General features: G+C 56.5%; 1 protein-coding gene across 1 annotated transcript; it reads right to left on the reverse strand.

Annotated features, from left to right (window-relative positions):
* Nucleotides 1–6612: 6612 nt before the first annotated feature.
* CLCF1 (cardiotrophin like cytokine factor 1) lies at nucleotides 6613–16338 on the reverse strand. The gene is made up of 3 exons (XM_036764346.1): nucleotides 16275–16338; nucleotides 9438–9604; nucleotides 6613–7805 (listed from the first exon to the last, which is right to left on the reverse strand). Exons 1-3 carry the CDS (start codon nucleotides 16288–16290, stop codon nucleotides 7311–7313), a joined length of 678 nt encoding a protein of 225 aa, XP_036620241.1. The 5' UTR covers nucleotides 16291–16338; the 3' UTR covers nucleotides 6613–7310.
* Nucleotides 16339–17616: the final 1278 nt, after the last annotated feature.

A 17616-nucleotide genomic window follows, 5' to 3' on the forward strand; every position in this document is an offset into this window, starting at 1 on the left:
GGATGGTAAGCACCAGCATCCCAGCCCAGCGGGCCTGAGTCACTCTCTGACCCTTGCCTCATAGACCAGGGAAAGCTCATGGGACTCTGCCTTCTCCCCCTACCAGGGCAGAGCTTGAGGCCCAGAATGAGAGGGTAAGGCCAGCAGGCCCCTCAGCCTCCCCTGGTCTAGGCCTAGGAAGTGGTCAGGGCCAGATCTCATGGAGATTGTGAAGCATGCCAAGTGTGCCCCCCACCATGGCCCAGCTACTCCTACCTGCCTTTTAGAGATCCCCTGTAATGCCCTCGGGGTTCTCATTGCTTTTCCAAGCATTGGAGAGGAAAATCTAGCAATCAGATCCCCTGATCAGTATGAGTGAGAGAAAGTAGAAGAGCTGCCTCCCCAAGTAGCCCTCTTCTACTCCTGGCTCGGCTGTGTAGAAGCCCTAAGATCTTGGGCAAGTCACAGCAGGCCTCTCTGGGCCTCAGTATCTGCCTCTGTAAGGAGGGAGGGCTGGGTGATTCCTAAAGACCTTCTCACTATAAAATTCTTTGATCCTGTCATCTCTACCCCTTTTATGTCACTCATTTTTACAGGAAATGAGTTTCTCTCTTCCTCCTCAGGTTAGACTCTATTTAATTTATTTAACGCTGCCCTTGGAAAGACTATATGCTCCTTGAGGGCAGGCACTGATTTTCATTCTTTGATCCTTGGATCTCCAGTCCCTTGTACTTTTCTTTTGGGGGGTGGTCAAGGACTCATGTGAGACTCCCAGCTTGTCTGCTCTTCTGCTCCTAGAAGGTTGCTTGGGCTGCTGAGGGATAAAGAGGCTCCCCGGGGTCCCATAGCCAAGGAGCTGCTAAGACCACACTCCAAGGCTAGCTCTTTACCCACGACCTTTCACCTTGTACATCAGTCACCTAGTAAACATTTATTGGATTGAAAGGTCTAATATGGCCAGCCTTGGGCACAATTATAACATTTTTCAGCCGTTAATGTTCCCCTTCCTCCTCCCCGGGTAGCGTGCCTCGGGTGCTGTCTGGACTAACCCCCCTCATTTTCAGGCTCACAGAGGTAAATGACTGGTCTAAGGTCACATTGACAGTAGGTGACCCGAGTAAAATTTGACTCCAGATCCAGTGCTTTCCAACCTGCCTTGTATCCAAGAAGCAGCTGGAGGTGCAGGATTATAAGCCGAGAGAGTGACCTCAGGGCTGCAAACAGCTCTGGACATCGTTGGCACGGAGATGCCAATTATGTGCATGGGAACTGGAAAGGGCAGAGCTTTGAAGAACTCCTGGAGCTGGTGGGAGGCCCTGGATTATGACTGAGCCAGAGACATTGAGGATCACTCAGGCGGGTAGAAGGAGAACAAGGAAAGAAAAACCAGGGAGGAGTGTCTATCGAGAGAGAATGCTCAGCATTCAGGGTCTGGGTAGGCCCAGAGGAAGAAGACTCACATTCAGACCACATGGGGACAACACACTGAGAAGTACAGGATGGATACCTCAAGGACCAGAGGGCTGGAGTGTTCATTTCTCTTCGGCTCATTTTCTCCACCACACCCTCATCGCACCCCCCCCTCCGGCCATGGTCTGCATCTAGTGACTGATTCCTTCCTGCCCAGAAGTAAACAGGTCTCCCAGGTTCTTGAAAAACTTCACTTGACCCTCCTGTGCTGAGCTCAGCACATAGAAGCATAGGCCCATGGTCAGGCTTAACCATAATTTCTTAGCCTTTCCCTTTCTCAGCACTCGAGAGTAAATAATTGTGCCAAGCAGCGTGTGATGCAGCATATGGAAGACAGTCCAGACTCCTCCAAGCTAAAGGAGAAATAGCCATGGGCTGGCCTAGTCAGAGAAGAGGACAAGGAAAGGGGCAGGTGGAAGGCAGACAGACAAGGACTAGTGGAAGGAATGAGGAAGGCTTTTTTGGGGTGGAGTGGTTACCATGGAGGATCCGTGTTAAGGAGATAAGGCTGGAAAAGGAGGTTGGTACCAGATGGTCAAGGGCCTCCGAATGCCAAGCTGAGGACTTGGGACTTGATCCTGTAGGCAGTGGGGAGCCATTCCAGGTTGTGCCAACCCCCTTGGGGAGGGATGAAAATCTTGTTTTGGTATTACTTGGGATCAGGTGTAGGATGGCTGCAGCCCAGCCAGCCCAGAGGCTGGAAGAACACAACTTTCCAGCTTTCTGGAAGATGAAAACTGTGCCAGTAGAAGCTAAAAGGAGGCCAGGCCAGGGCTGTGAGAAGGGAAAAGAGGAGGTGCATCAAAGACATTAGAAGGAAGACTCCACAGGACTAGAGACTGATTGGATGTAGGGGTCAGCTAAGACAGCAGAGGAATATTTAGGGACTTATTTTTATCCCAAACTGGCCTTTCTCCTGCCTCTAGCAGTCTGGAGCTCCCTCATCCCTAGAGGAAGTCACTGTGGGAAGGAGCGGGGTCTGAGGTGAGGGCAGCAGGTAAACCCAGGGCAGCCGTGACACCAAGTAGAGTGTGACACCCAGTAGAGTGCTCTAATTTTTCAGGGGTCTGCCCAAGTAGTATTCATATACTCCCATGCTTACTCTCCCCTAATTCTCCTTGGCTTACACCCAGGGTAGGGCTTAAGATGAGGCAAGGATGATAGTTTGAGAATGGAGTTCAAGGTCAGGTTGAGAGTTCAGTTCTACAAACTGTACATTTGTACACCAACTGTGTACAAAAGAAGCTGTTCCTTCTCTTTTGCTAGCCCATACCTTTCCTGTCTACAGTTGACCCTGCCATCTGAGCCTGGCACCACACCTGCTAATATGGTCCAATGGAACAAAACCTAGAAGTTAAGTTCATCATGGAATCAAAGATTTAAAGAAGGAAGGGGCCTCAGAAGTCATGGGACTATATGCATATAGTCGGAAGGGAGACCATAGGTCATTTAATCCAGCCCTCTCATTTTGCAGATGGAGAAACTGAGTCCTAGAGAAAGGGAAGTGACTTGTCTGAGGTCAGTAGTCAACAAGCATTTATTAAGCACTTACTATATGCCTGGCACAGTGCTAAATATTAAGGATACAAAGAAAGGCAAAAACCCAGTTCCTGCTCTTGAGGTACGCACAGTCTAACGGGAGAGACAGCATAGAAATCTGTACACACAAGATATGTACAAGGCAAATGGCAGGTGTGGCAGAGGGCAGTCTCCAGGGGGCATTAGAGGTGAAGTGGGCTGGGGAATCCAGAAGGTGGGATATGGGCTATTGTGAAGGAAGCCAGGGAAGTTTGGGCCCAGAGGTGAGGAGGGGGAGAATTTCAGTGCAGTGCACATGGATGGGTGTTGTGTGTGAGGAAGAGCCAGAAGCCAGGACATCAGGTACTAAGGTTTGCAGAAGGGGCCTAAGTGTTGAGAAGTCTGGAAAGAAAGACAGGGGACAGGTTGGGAAGGTCTTTAGATGCCAAGCAGGCTTCTATAGTGGATCCTGTGGGGAATAGGGAACCTCTAGAATTTACTGAATAGGAGAGCGGCATGGCATGCCCCTGCCTGCATTGTAGGATGCTCACTCTGGGAGCCAGGCAGAGGCTGGATTGGAGGGGGAAGTACCTAGAGGCAGAGAGCAATCAGGAGGCTCTTGCAGTGGTCTAGGGAAGAGCTGATGAAGGCCTATCCAAGGCTGGCTGCATAGGTGGGGAGAAGTCCTGTATGTCTGAGATGTTAGGAAGGTAGAAAGGATTAGCTTTGACACCAGATTGATACATGGGGTGAGAGAGTAACAGGAGTGAGGACAACTGCAAGGCTCTAAGCCTGGATGAGGAGGGAGATGGTGGTAGCCTTGAGAGTGATAGGAAAGTGGGGATGAGGAAGAGGACTTCAGAGGAAAGAGAATTAGTTATGATTTGGACATATTGACATGAGTTTGAGATGCTTGCAGGACATGCAGTGGGAGAAGTCCAAGATCGAGGCAGTTGGTGAAGTGGGATTGGACCTTGGGAGGGAGAGTGGGGGTGGATATATAGGTCTGAGACTCATCTTTAGGGAGATCAGTGAATCCATGGGAGGTGATGAGTTCATGAATGGCTCTAGAATAAAAGAAGAGAAGAGGGTCCAGGAGAGAGGATTGGGGGACACCTATGACCAGGAGACATCACCTAGAGGGAGATACTTCAAAGAGGCCAGAAAGGGTGGTCAGAGAAGTAAGGGGTGAACCAGGAGAGTGGTACAGAAACCTAGAGAGGGAGGAATGTCTGGGAAGAGAAGTGATGGACAGTGAGGTCACAGAGGTTGAGGACTGAGAAGGGGCCATTCAGAGCTCATTAAAACTCTGGAGAGCAGCCCAGGATGAATGAGGGGAGAAGTCAGAGTGCGAAGGTGGGCTTCTGACCCCAGCTTCATCAGCATTTCCCTCCCCCACTTACCTTTCTTACTCTTACCTTTCTAGATCTGCTTCTTAACTTGCTGTACGATGATAGGCAAATCGCTTCTCCTTTTTTGGTCTCGTAAGAAAAGCATGCTAATGTCTGCCTAGACTACCTGGCAGGGGCAGTTACCAGGATGACATGTGATAACAGATGTGAAAGTGCTTTGAAAAAATGCCCTGTGCTGTGAGGATATAGGGCGTGATCTAGAACACGCCTCCACCACTGAGTTCAGCTGCTCCGTCTCTGTACATGAACATGAGAAGGAGAGACCTGAGGCCCATCGGGGGCTTAGCCCCAGACACCAGCGCTCCTTCCCCACTTTTCTTGCCTCTAGCCTCTAGCCAGGTTCACAAGCCATGGAGGCCATGAATGGTCAGGTCCCAAACCCTGCAGAAGCAGATCGTAGGAGACACAAGGAGGTAAAATTGGGTGCTATGGCCAGTTTCTCCTCCACGACTGACCTCCTTTGTCTTCCCCTGGTGCCTGTCTACATTCTTTCTCTACCCTCTTCCCAACTGTCTGCACTCAGTTCTCCATTTTGTGACCTCATCTTTTTGGCAAAGCTTATTCTCTTTGCCCTCTCAAAAGCCCCTCTGAGTGTTGACCCTCTCTTCCTCCTTTGGGCTCTCTTCTCCACCCTTGGTTTCAGAGACACCACATTCCCTTGGTTTTTCTCCTCCGTGGTAACTACTTTTCAGTCTCCGTTGCTGGCTCCTCCTCCTCTTCCCGATCCCTGTAGATGGGTGTTCCCCAAAGTTTTGTCCTTGGCCCTCTTCCCTTCTGCTTCTACATCCTTTTTTTACCCTTGGCAGTCTCATCTCCTTTCTTATCATCAACTACCGCCTCTGTACAGATGTCTCCCCAACCTCAAGCTCTCTGCTTGACTTCTCTCTGAGCTGGAGATGTGTATCTCCTCCTGCCCAGGGGACACCTCCCCTCGGATGTCCCCCTGCTACCCCCACCTCGCCATGGCCCAAACTGGATTCAGCCTTGCCCTCGGCCTGCTTCTCCTCTTCAGTCCCATTTCTCCCCACCTCCCACCCCCCACATTTCCTGTCTAGAACCAAGACTTGCCAATTCTTTTTCCATGCATCCCTGGCACTTTTTCCTCATGGCTACCACGTTGGTCTAGGGCCCTCATGACCATCTGTCTGGATGGTGTCTTCCCATCTCCATCTGTGCCTTGAGCCATCCTGTCTACAACTGCCAGAAGAATCCTCCTGATGCTCATAGGTTTACTCACTCCACTGCTCTGCTTCCAAATCCCTTGTGGCTCCCTCCGGAAGAAAATTCAGACTCCTTTGTCTGGAATCCAGATATCTCCCTCATCTGGCATCATCTTATTCTATGGGATCTTAGTGTTAGAGCTGGGAGGTATCGCCATCTAGTCTGAGTCCCTCGGTGCAGAGATGCAGAAAAACGAGGAGACTTTTTTTAAGGTCAAAGGTGGCAAATTAGGTTTTGCTTCAGTTTTTTTTCTGTTTCTCCTGGGCTCCTCTCCCTCTGTGCCCTTCTGTTGTTCTCCAGGCCAGAGCGGCCCCCTTGGCCACCTCCTCCCTGAAGCCCTCCCAGATCGCCACCTCTGTTGTCATGTCATGTCATGTCTTTTGTCTGTGTCTTGTCCCTTGTAAGTTACATGGCGGGGGGGGGCGGGGACTACTTTACCTAAAGTCTTCGATCTCAACTGGCACCAAGGTGAGGCTTAATTAAAATTAAGATGCATTTAATCGCATGGACAGAGGAAGGAGATTCTAGCCCCACTCTCCCAAAAGTTCCCAAACCTCATCTCATGATTTTTCTTCTTCCCATCCCTTGCCACCCCAAGTTTCTTGAGCCCTGGATGGTTTCCAACACTTAGAGGACCAAGAGGGCAGCTAGGGGGCTCCATGGTGCACACGGCACCAGGTCTGGAGACAGCAAGATTCATCTTCCTGAGTTCAAATCTGGCCTCAGACACTTTCTAGCTGTATGACCCTGGGCAAGTCACTTAACCCTCTTTGCCTCCATTTCCTCATCTATACAATGAGCTGGAGGAGGAAATGGCAAACCTCTGCAGAATCTCTGCCAAGAAAACCCCAAATAAAGTTACTAAAAATCAGAAACGACTGAACCAGGAATGAAGAGGAGGGGACAGTTGGGGCAAAGGGGAGATGAGGTGAGGCAGGGAGCAGAGGAAGGTTCTGGGGAAAGCCTTTTATTTGTTAATACAAGAATAGAAATTCTGCAATAAATACCATCTAATAAATAACGTCTCCAAATAAATAAATATTAATACAAACAAACAGAGTCGTGAGTGGATGGGGCTGGGGGGGCAGGCCCTAAGGGAGCCGCCCCCTCCTCATCCCCAAAATGCTACCGTCCTCAACAATGTAAACTTTTAGGAAATCCGGTGACTGTGGCTGTCCCACTGGGGCTGAGCAGGGTGCCCTTGGGTGGGGGAGCCACTGTGATGTTAAGGAGAGACGTGAGGCGAGGTTATTGACGCTCGATGTGTTTGGCATCACCTTGGCTTTTGGTGAGACGGTATCCCCAGGGGCCTGCCTTGTCCCACTGATTCTTTTTATGAATTCCTGCCTCTTCCTGCTTTGGTCTCCGGATCACCACATTCCCCTACCCCCCCACCCCCCCACCGAATTGGAAGGGTGGGGTGGCTTAAAGTGAGGAGATAGGGGAGTAGGGCCAGCCAAGAGGCTTCACCCCGCAAGGCACTTCCTGCAGTGAGCTCCACCTTTCCTTGTCTGACTGCCACTTCCTGGCAGCCAGGTTGGGAAGGTGGGGAGCCCAGAGACTGAGGACCATACACTCCCCTGCCTGGCCCTGGGCTCCCTGAGGGGGGCTTTATTGCATCACTCTCTGTGAGAACAGGGGGAGCCCCTGGGTGGTCCCTCCTAGGATGGCAGGAAGCTCATTGCAAAGGCAGAGAAGGGTGGTCAGAGGTCAGAGGTCAGAAGCAGGGGCCTCCAGGCGCAGAGTGACCGCCGAAGCTGAGGAGTGCATCTTTTTCTTGAGCCAGTTGAAGTCTTTGGCCGAGCGCCAGAGCCAGGTCTGCAGCTCCTTCAGCAGCCAGAAGTCATCCATCTTCTGGAGGAAGTCACTGTGGGAAGGGCTGGGGGCCCAGGCAGGTTCGGCCCCTTGTGGGGGCAGCGGGTAACCCAGGGCAGCCATGACCCCAGCGATGCTGCCCAGCAGGCCCTGCAGGCTGGTGCAGAAGTGGGCCAGGCTTCGGCGTAGCTCGGCTGTGGCCGCGTGGCGGTCCAGGCCCCTCAGATAGCAGAGCAGGTGGCTGTAGGCCTGGTAGTTCTGAGCCAGCCGCAGGTGGTCGTTGAGACTCCGCCACACGTCAAAGTCCACCGTGGCACTGGGCAGGGCCTCAGTGCTCAGCCTGGGTGGGTTGAAGTCAGGCTCGTTGAAAGGGGGGCCCAGGTAGTTCAGCTGTGGGAGGGAGAGGGCGGTAGGGCCAGCTCTCAGAGGGGATGCCCCCCAGCTGCCTGCCCCCTGTGACCCTGGGCTAGTATGAGGCACTTCCTGTGCTGCTAGGGAGGGGAGGGCCCCTCCATATCCTCCACATCGAGGCCATAGTCAAAGCATGAGCAATGGGGGGCTCTCCGGGGAGGCGTGTGCACAGAACAGAAAGCAGAGGGGTTTGCACATGGTAGATGCTTAGTAAGTATTTGTTGAATGATTGGCTGAGTCTTGGGGAAAAGCCCACAGATGTGGAGAGGAAGGAAGATCAACCATCGAAAGCCACAGGAGGAGCAGTAGGAGAGGGAGAAGGCCCAGGAGAGTGCCCGAGCCACGGAGAAGCTTCCAGAAGGGGCCTGTGTGGCACACGCAGGGACGAGGCAGACGGAATCTGAGAAAGAGCACTGCCTGGGCAAGAAGGAGCTCCTGGCTGACCTCCGAGAGAATGGAGTCAGGAAAGGGGAAGTCAGATCGCAGGGGGTTAAGGAGCGAGTGGGTGGAGAGGAAGCAGAGACAGGGGGTGCAGACCACTCCTCTGAGAAGCTTGGCAGCCAAAGGGAGGAGAGAAATAGGAGCAGAAGGGGCAGCAGATCAAGCAAAGGGTTTTCAGGAGAGGCTAGGAGGGCCTGTTGGAAGGAAGATAGAAGGGAACGAGCCCATGAGGGCCCCCGGCTCCCCTTACCTCCTATGTGTCTGGCCCTTCCAGCAGAACAGGGAGGGGGCAGAGCACCTTTTACCAACTCCCCAATTGAGTGCCAGGGGAGGGGGAGGGAGAGAGGGGTGGGGTGGGGGCTCAGGAGGGATGGGATGTGACCCGAGCATTTGCCAACTGCAGGGTAGGTCCAGGGGCCCAGGAGGCCAGAGGAAGGGGGTGGAGAATCAGTGTTCAGCTGGGAGAGCTGAGGAGGGGGGCGAGGCTTGGGACAGGCAAGGGCCCAGGGGGGAGGTTCACACGCTGACAAGCTCAGAGACAAACTAATTTCCTCGGTGTATCCTGGGGCCTGAGCCAGCTCCCCCTCCGCCCTCCTCCCTTTCCCTTCCCTGGCTCTGGAGCAGGGGTTGGGGTGTGGGGGAGGAACAAGGGGAAAGGGGGCCAGTTCCCTACAGCACCACCTTCTCCTCAGGCCCCTCCAATGGCCTCCTCCAAAAGAATTCCTGGGATACCCACCAATGATCTGGGTTACCTACTGGTCCCCCCACCATGTGACCCCCCCCAAGAGGCCCAGCTGGGATGGGGGAGGTCAGACAGAGGGGAGGTCTAGACTGCAGGGGCCCCGTGTTCAGAGGCCGGGGCGAGCCAGGACACAGGCGTGTGAGGTGGGGGCCGCCCCCACCCCGGGCCCCACCCGTGCGAGAGACACCACAACACGGTGTAAACAGAAGAGACTTCCCCAGCCCCCAGGGGGAGGAGGGCGGGCAGCTGGGCTGGCAGCCAGTGGGGCAGTCCTGCCCACATGCCTAGTCCTGGGGCCGGGAATGGGGAAGGGAGGGGGAAGCCAACGGGAGAAGGAGAAAGGCCAGGAGAGAGGATGCTGGGGACTAGAGAAACCCTCCCCATCTTCTCTTCCCCCTGCCAGGGCCAGGGTTCCCCCAGATACTCACATAGGTCCCAGCCAGGCTGCGCAGTTGGTGTTCCAGGTATCGAGTGAGGTCATAGGTTTTCTGGATGGAGGGGCCAGGCCCTGGATCCCCTGTTCGGTTGAGGGCTGGAACTGCAGGAAGGTGCCAGAGCACGGTGCACAGACAAGCCAGCATCCCCCACGAGTCCCCTGTGGGCAAGAGAGGGACTGAGACAGAGCCTGAAGTGGGGCGGTGGCGGGGGAGGCAGCTGGCAGCCCCTCAGGTGTCTGTCCCCACTTCTGGCTGGGAAGGGGAGGAGGTACCAGACGGGAGACAGAGAGGGATGGAGCATGGGAAGGGTTTCTGGCCCAATTCAGTGTGTGTGTGCCTGCGCGTGCGAGGGTGTGTGTGTGTGTGTGTGTGTGTGTGTGTGTGTGTGTGTGTGTGTGTGTGAACATTTGTGTTCCTGACTTTGGTTTGTGACCTCATGACAGTGTGTTAGCTCAAAAATGTATTTGGCCTGTGCATCAGTGTCTCTGCATTAACACAGATGAGAGGGGGTAGACCCTAGGGTGAGAATGAAGGACGGTCTCTTATCTCTGCAGTCTGGAAGTCAGAGGTCCTGGACTCCATTTCTGTCCTCATCATTGTCTGGACCCTGTCTGTTTCTCAGTTTCCCTACCTGTACCATGTGGAAAAAGCATGTGAATTTGGTCTTGAGAGTGGGAGGGAAAGTCTGGTTTTGTGGCCTTGGCCTTGGAGGCTCACAGTTCTGCTCTGGGGCTGAGTAAGGGAGCCCAGCTGGTAAGGAGACCTAAGCTCAAGAGAGAAAGTGAAAGCAGCCCAATGGATTGTGCTTTTGGCTTTTGGATGCCAAAGCTTTGGCTACAGATGGGGAAATCGGGTTATAGGAAGTGGGATGTAGTTGTGGAACCCTTGTGGGAATCATGGGCTCTGTTCTGGAACCTGGCTGGCATATAGGTTACGGAGTGGGGTGGGTTGAAGGACGTCACCAGGCACATTGGAGCCCATTCCGAATCGGGGTGCCCAGTAGGTCTGAGTCAGAGGTGCTCCCCAGTGTTTGTCAGGGTGGAGACCAATGGTGACACTGGCCCAAGTCCTTGGTGTTCTCTGGAAGGTTTGGAGGCTCTGGGGGATAAGGCTGGGTTTCCTAGGAGCATACTCTAGTCAGGACACATGATCGACTAACCTATTTTTATTGGGCTGAGTCATATCCAAGAACAAGGGTGAAGTAGCCCAAGATGAGTAGGGCTCTCATGTGTTCGGACTGGATTAGGTTTGGTTGGGGTTTAGGGTTGGTGTTGAAATGATTTTGAAGCTGGTGGTTGGGTCGGGCTTAGGAGTGGGTAAGGTTAGAGCTGGGAGAGGCTCAGATTTCTTTTAAGGTTTAGGGTTAAGAGAAGGACGGAAGGGGATCAGAGTCAGTGGCTGGGTCGGGTTTAGGGCTCACCCCTTGGGTGGGTTTGTGGTTAGGACTGGGTCAGTGCCAAGTATGGAGCTGTGGGCAGCGTTGGCTGAGCTGGGTTTGAGGCAGGCTTCAGGTTAGGCTGGGCTGTATGTAGAGACTCGGGATAGAAGTGGCCAGGGTGTGCTTCCGGAAGGCTTTCCTCTCAGGGTCCTCTGCCTCTTAAAATTTTCGAGACCTTGGATAAGTCACTTCTCTTCCTCTTAGTTTCAGTTTTCCCCTTTTTGAAATGTCAGTAGCAATACTTGCATAGCCAATAACTGCCCTGCCTGTGGGAGCCTGTCAGTGTGTGGAGATGGAGTCACTTCTCCCCAGGCTTTGCAGCGAGGGTCAAAGCCCTTGGCTGTGATCCCCGGTGTGGGTGAGGTGGGTTGGCTGGGGCTTCTATGCCCTCAGAGGAGGAGTCAGGGTGTAGCTGCTATGGGGGGTGGTGCGCACTGTGAGGTAGAGAGCCCAGTGACAATCTCAGGACCTTGTCTACAGGCAGGGGCCTCTGGGGGAGTGACCCTGCTTATGCAGACTGGAGCATGGGCCCTGCTCACATTTTCCTCTTTGCTTCTGACTGCTCCTAGTTCTTGCAGCTGCCATCCACATCTTTTCTCTCCTAAATTCCACAGCTGGAAGGGACCTTGGGGCTCATCCCTCTATAGTATTCCCAAGAGGCATTCCAACCTGCCCGGATGGGCCTCCCTACTGTTTCCTGAGGCAGTGTGTTTCAATTGCTTATATGTTAGGAAACAGCACAAAGAACTTGGGGCTTGGAGTCAGAAGGCTGGGCCTACAATCTGACTCAGCTCCTAACCAACATTGTGGCCTTGGCTAAGTCATGCCACTTCTCAGGTCTCAGTTTCTTTATTTGTAAAGTGAGAGGATTGGCCCAGATTTCCAGCATTTCCTTATTTGAAGGCTGAAAAGCACAGGCCTTCACCCTTCCCTGTTACTCCAGCCCCCTCTGGAGCTGGGTTTGCTGTCCTAAAAGGGTGACAGCCCTCAGGCCGCACTCACACATGGAACCCTGTCTCCAGGGTCCCCCAACCTCAAGGTGGTGATTGTGCTACTCCTCAGGATCTTGGGGGCCCAGCTGACCCAGGCCCCATGGGGCATCCCTCAGGGAACTGGCCCCACACACAAGGGGAGATGCCTTTGAATAAACAAGAACCTTCTCATCTGGGCAGAAAACGGCTCATGAAATTAACCAGACGAGGCCGGTGTTTCCAGGAATATTTCAGTTCTGAGGTAACTGTGTCACTGCTGGCGAGGGGGTGGGGGGGGGAGGAAGAGAAGCTTGGGAATCTAGAGGGAGAGAAGGAAGGGGAATGGGAAGGAAGGCTTGGCCCTCCCCCACCTCCTCTAGTTCTGGGGATGGGGTCTGAACATGACCCCTTCTCTCCATCCCAAAGGCAGGAAGATGGATGTTAGGAGGGGCCGAGAACACCTGTGGTGTGCAGGCGAGGGCTAGAAAGCCGGGAAGCCTGAGAACAGAACCTTTCTGCAGCCCGCCCCCTGGTCTTCCTACTACCGGTGTGATGGAGCCTAGAGTCTAGCAGTTGGCCCTGGAGCCCTCTGCCAAGCACCCCGATCCTGTCCCTCTGTGAAGGGGGTGGGTGGGAGAAGCCCCTGCTCTCTGGGATCAGAGGGGGCCTTGGCCATCTCTGTGGGGTGCTATGGCCCAAGAGCCCCCCTCCCCTCCCCCAACTCTGGTTCCCCTCCCCAGCCCTGTCTCTGGCTGCCTCTGCCTGATTGTTTACATCCCGTCTCCTTGCTATGTTTATAAATCCAGCTGAGCACGTGAGGAGCTAATGAGCCAGCTCAGGTTTCCTGCTGGAGCACCCCCTCCCTCAATCCCCACCCTGGCCCCCACCGGGCCAGGCCCCTAATTCCATCCAGATCGCTGGGCCCTGGGAATGGAGGGCCCCGAGCACATCCACACATCCACACAGCCCACGCAAGCGCACGGCCACCCCACACGATTGCACACGCAAGCACACACGTGTACACAAGTCATGGGCCAGCAGCCCCCACAGTCCCTGGCCTGAAGCCCTCAGCCTGACCTCACCCAGTGTGTCTGAGGTTGGGGGGGGCTTGGAGGCCCCGACAGGCCATGGAGGTTAGGGACGGGGAGAAAAGCCCTGATTGGGGCCTCTGCACCATCAGGGATCTGCAGGATAGAGCTGCTGATCTGAAATGAGACATCAAGAGGCCTCCAACACAAAGCATTTAGGGTGGGCTGGAGGATTCCTTTGCACCCGTTAAAAATTTGGGCTCCAAGGAAAGGACCTTATTTGGGGACTCCCAGACAAGTGTTGGGCACAGCCAAGTGACCTGGGGTGGCCGAGGAAGGCTCTTTTAAGAATGTGGCTGTTCCTAATTCATGGAGAGCAGGAAAAAGGATGGAAAGGATTACCTAGTCCCCACCCCCTCATTTTACAGAGGGAGAAACTGAGACCCGGAGAGACCCTGCGATCTCCCTAGTGAACAGAAGAGTCAGACTCAAACGCAGACCATCTGATTCCAATCACAGCCATCATGCCCCTCTATCTGACACCTCTGTGTGACTCGTCCCCAGACTGGCAGCAGCCCCTGTCCCTGCCCCTTCCTTCTGACGCTGCCTTACCTCTCTCTCCTCTCCTTCGCCTCAGAGATCTTCTCTCCCCCACATCCCTCCCCTGAAGCTCTCATTCTTTACCTTCTTTTCCCTTGACCTTGAGTAAAGAGGTCGATGGGTCTACGATTCAGAGGGGAATCTGGGGCCCACAAGGAAGAAGGTGGACAAGTCCGTGGCCCAGGAACACAAGTAGCGGAGAGGGAATTAACAAGGCCATTTTCTGTCTGCACTAAGTAGCTAGCAGTTGTGAGACCTGCCTATGTGGAGGTGTGGAGGTGTGGTTCAGCCTCGGGAGTAGGCTCCCTCGGAAAGGACTCGGGCCGAGGCAGTGCCCCGGAGAGTTCAAAGGCGGTGCCATCTCAATGATAAGGGTGGGAAACCAGAATGAAGAGGGGGAGAGGGAAAGTGTGAATAGCACAGTGGGATTATGCAGAGGAAGGAGCAGTGAATGGAGAGGAAGCTGGCGTGTGGGAGAGCGGCTCGTGAATGGCAAGAATTAGGGGCGGGGTGGAAGGCTCAGCTCCACCGCGTGGACCGTCAGTCAGCCCGAGCCACTGAGCTAGGCCCAAGAGGAAGGCCATTGGTGGGGACGGCCCGGGGTGGCTAGGGCAGGCTGGCCTTCGTCCGCCAACACTTGGGACTCGGTGTACACCTCCATTGTTAGCTCTGACGGCTGGCTGTAGTACAGGCTTGGGAGGCTTGACGGCCGGCTGTCGGGGGGCACGGCCAAGGGCGATGCCTGCCGTGCATCATTTCTGGGTGGCTCCTAGCCTCCCGTCTGTGGGTGGCCCAGCTGGCCCCTGGCTTCTAGCCGACGGCTAGCCCCAGCTATTCACTCCCCTTTCACCTTCCCTTTCCCACTAGTCGGTAGGAGAAGGGAGGCCGGCTTCGGAGGGACTCTTGGGGCTGGGAGGGAGGGGGCCCAGCGAAGGGGAGGGGCTTCTGTGGGAATTAGTCAGTGATGGTGTGCTGGCGGGGGGCGGGGGGGCGGCGCGGGGAGAAGGTGAGAGGTTGTCTGACCTGGGGAAGTTGGGGACTCACTCGGGGGTCTACAGGCAGGGAGGAGAACAGCACTCAGGAGCCGGGGTGGTGGCTAACAGTGTGGGAGGCACCAAGGCTGGGGGGAGGGGGGAAGGTCAGGGACCTACTTATGTGCATTGACGGGGGAGTTCTTGGGGAAAGTTTTTTGGGCGTCCCTGGAGTGGGGTTTAGAGGAGTTCTCGAGGATGGGGAAATGAGGTGGGGGGGGGCTCATGAAGGTCCTACTTTCTCCAAGCGAACCCCTAAGCAGTGACCTTGTTCTTCCCGCCCCCCTCCCCCCGCGGCGCCTCCTTCCCCCTGTGTGGCCCCTAAGCCCCCGGCCCCGCCCCCACCCCCACCCCCTTACTCCTGGGAGCTTCTCCCTTCCCAGCGGCGGGGGCGGGGTCAGGGGTACAGACTGAGTCTCTGAGCCGAGAGATGCCCTTTCCCCCTCCCGTGGCTAGTTCCCACCTCCAGGCGCGGCCGAGACGGAGCGGTTCCCTCCCCTCTCCTCCCCTGCCCTCCCCCGGGGCTCAGGACTAACTAACTCCCTTGGCCGCAAAGCGGAAAGTCTCCCGCCGGCCGCTCCCCCAGCCCGTGACGGGCTTTTTCCTGCCCGGGTCCGGCTGGGCCGCCCCCCGCCCCCTCCACTAATCACTCCCAGGCCAAGACGGGGCTGGGCCGGGCCGGGCCGGCCTGAGTCCGCCTGGGCCGGCTTGGGCCGGGGGCGGGGATCGCCGGGCAGCCCTCTCAGTCAGCATCCGCTCTGGCCCCCTTAGCTTGACCGGCTCGACCCGGCCCGGCCCGGCTCCCCCTTACCTGCCGGCTCCCCGGCCACGGGGAGCATCGTGGGGTCCGGCCGGGGCTGTGCCCAGCTCCGCGCGCGCCCTGGCCCAGAGAAGAGGCGCCGAGTCCTAGCGGCCCGGCCCGGCCCAGCCAAGCCCAGCCCGGCTCTCCAGGGTGGGCGCAGCGGCGGCGGCGGCGGGGGGGAGAGGGAGAGCGGCGGAGTCCGAGCGAGGTGTTGGCCTCCCCCTCTCTTCCCTCCCTCCCTCCGGCCTTGTCTCGGGCTCCCCCCTCTCCCCTTCCCCTCCCTCTTCCTCTCTCCAACTCCCCCTCTTCCCTCCTCTCCCCTGGTCTCTCCCTCCCGCTCGCTCGCTCCCTCGCTCGCGTCTCTTGCGAGTCCTTTCTCTATGTCTCTGTCTCTGCCTGGTTCTCGGTCTCGGTCGCCCGTCTCTGTCTCTGTCTCTGCCTGGCTCTCGGTCTGGGTCTCTCCCCGCCCTGGGCTCGCTCGGGCTCCTCCTGCTCGGTCCGAGGCTCTCTGCGTGTCTACCGCGGGCTCCCTTTCCTCGGGCTCGGCTCCTCTGTCCTTTGTGCGGGCGGCTGCTCCTTCCCTCCGATTCTGTCCGTCTGTCCGTCCGTCCGCCCGCCCGCCCGCCCCCTGGCCGTCCTCCGTCCGCCGTCCGTCCGTCCGTCTGTCCCGGGCTCTCTCCCTCTTCCCACCTCCCCGCCCGGCCGAGACGCGGACTCTCGGAATGCCACGGTCCCCACCGGAGCTGATGGGGGGCAGCTCCCGGAGGCCAGCCCCAGCCTCGGGGTCCCCCGGGTGGAGGGAAGGGGAGCGGATCTCGAGGCGGAGGGGGGAGCAGAGGAGGTGGGGGGCTTGGCCCCGGCCTCGGAGTCCCCCGGGGGGAAGACGGGAAAGCGGATCTCGAGGCGAGGGCGGGGGTGGCGGTGGCGGAGGAGATGGGGGGGCCCGGCTCCTTCCTACCTGCTCGGAGGTCCATGGGGCCGGGGGCCGGGCAGGGGCCGGGCGCGGCTCCTCTCCCGGAGGCTGGCGGAGTGGGAGGGAGAGCCGCGGCTCTGGCGAAGCCTTACTAATCCCATCCGCCAAGCCCACTCGCAGGTTTTTTTCTCTGGGTTTCGGATTTTTTTTTTCGGTGTGGGACATTCTGCAAACTTTTTTTTTTTCTTTTCTGACGTGTAAGGCTGTAACCACAAATTGTAGCGGCCCTCCCCGGGGGTGGGGGGAGGAGGGGGGAGAGGGAGGGAGGGGAGGGCTTCTCTCTCTCCCACAGCATCGAGTGGGGGGGGGCGGTGGGTGGGTGAGGTGAGGCGAGGCTGCGGTACCACCCTGGGCCTCCGGGGGGAGGGGGAGTTGGAGGAGGGAGGGCAATAGACAGTCTGCAAACACTAGGGAAGAAGAGAAGGGAGGGGGTGCTGAGTAGGTCGCTTTCTCGCTTGGGCTCCCTAAAGCGTTTGCTGTCTGCTGGACCCCCTGCCCCGCGGCCCGTCTCCACCTTAAAGCGCCTGTGAGCTAGCCCCCATCACTGCCCATATCCTCCCTCTGCCCCGTCCCTAGCCCGTGCCTTCATCTCTGACTGCTTCCCCCCAAATCAATGTAGGGACACATCCCCCCGGTGCCAGTGAGCTGGGCTCCTAACAAGTGACGGGGTTTTTCATGCCTCCCTTTGACTGGGCAGCACCCCCCACCTTCTCTCTAGTCCCCGCGCCTCCCCATTGTCCCGGCCGCTTTCCCCATTCTCCAAGCTCGGGCTGGGGCCTTCAGTGCAACAGGTGACTAAGTGGCTTAGGACCCCACCTCTTCCCCCTCTCAGAGAGGGCACGGCACGGCGTGCCAGGGCACCAGCTCAGAGACGAGAGCACTTGGCGCTGGCCTTTCCCCCGCAAGTTCACAAAGTTTGTCATTCTTGTTCTTAATGTCAGCCTGAGTGGGGGTGGGGGGGGGGCAGGGAGATTTGTAATTCATTAATCAGCACGAGGCACAGGACCAGTTTCAACACAAGAGGTTTCTGTGGGTGACTCAGCGGGAACTCTTCCCCATTCAACACCGGAGGACAGACGGACTGAAAGGATTTCCCCGTTGAGGAAATGCTTCCCTATAAAGGATAGAGAGATTTGGCGTTCTCCTTCCTTTGGGGTTTGGGGGTATTGTTTGGGAGGAGAGGAGGAGTTGCTTTCACCGCCATCTCCCTTCCTTCTGTAGGCAGGAGATGGGATGAGCTGGAAACCTAAGGGACCAATGAGCCCAAAGTCCTTCTCTGGACTTTCTCCCAGGATGCCTCTGTCTCTGTCAGTCTCTCTGTCTCTGT

Source organism: Trichosurus vulpecula, chromosome 6 (genome assembly GCF_011100635.1).
Source record: "Trichosurus vulpecula isolate mTriVul1 chromosome 6, mTriVul1.pri, whole genome shotgun sequence".
In the NCBI taxonomy this organism is placed as follows: domain Eukaryota; kingdom Metazoa; phylum Chordata; class Mammalia; order Diprotodontia; family Phalangeridae; genus Trichosurus; species Trichosurus vulpecula.

What these genes read in the sequence shown, in the direction of transcription:
- CLCF1 (XM_036764346.1), bottom strand. An exon ending in GCAGCCTGGCTGGGACCTAT is followed by an intron (nt 7,806 to 9,437) that starts GTGAGTATCTGG and finishes TCCCTCCCACAG; the next exon opens with CTGAACTACCTGGGCCCCCC.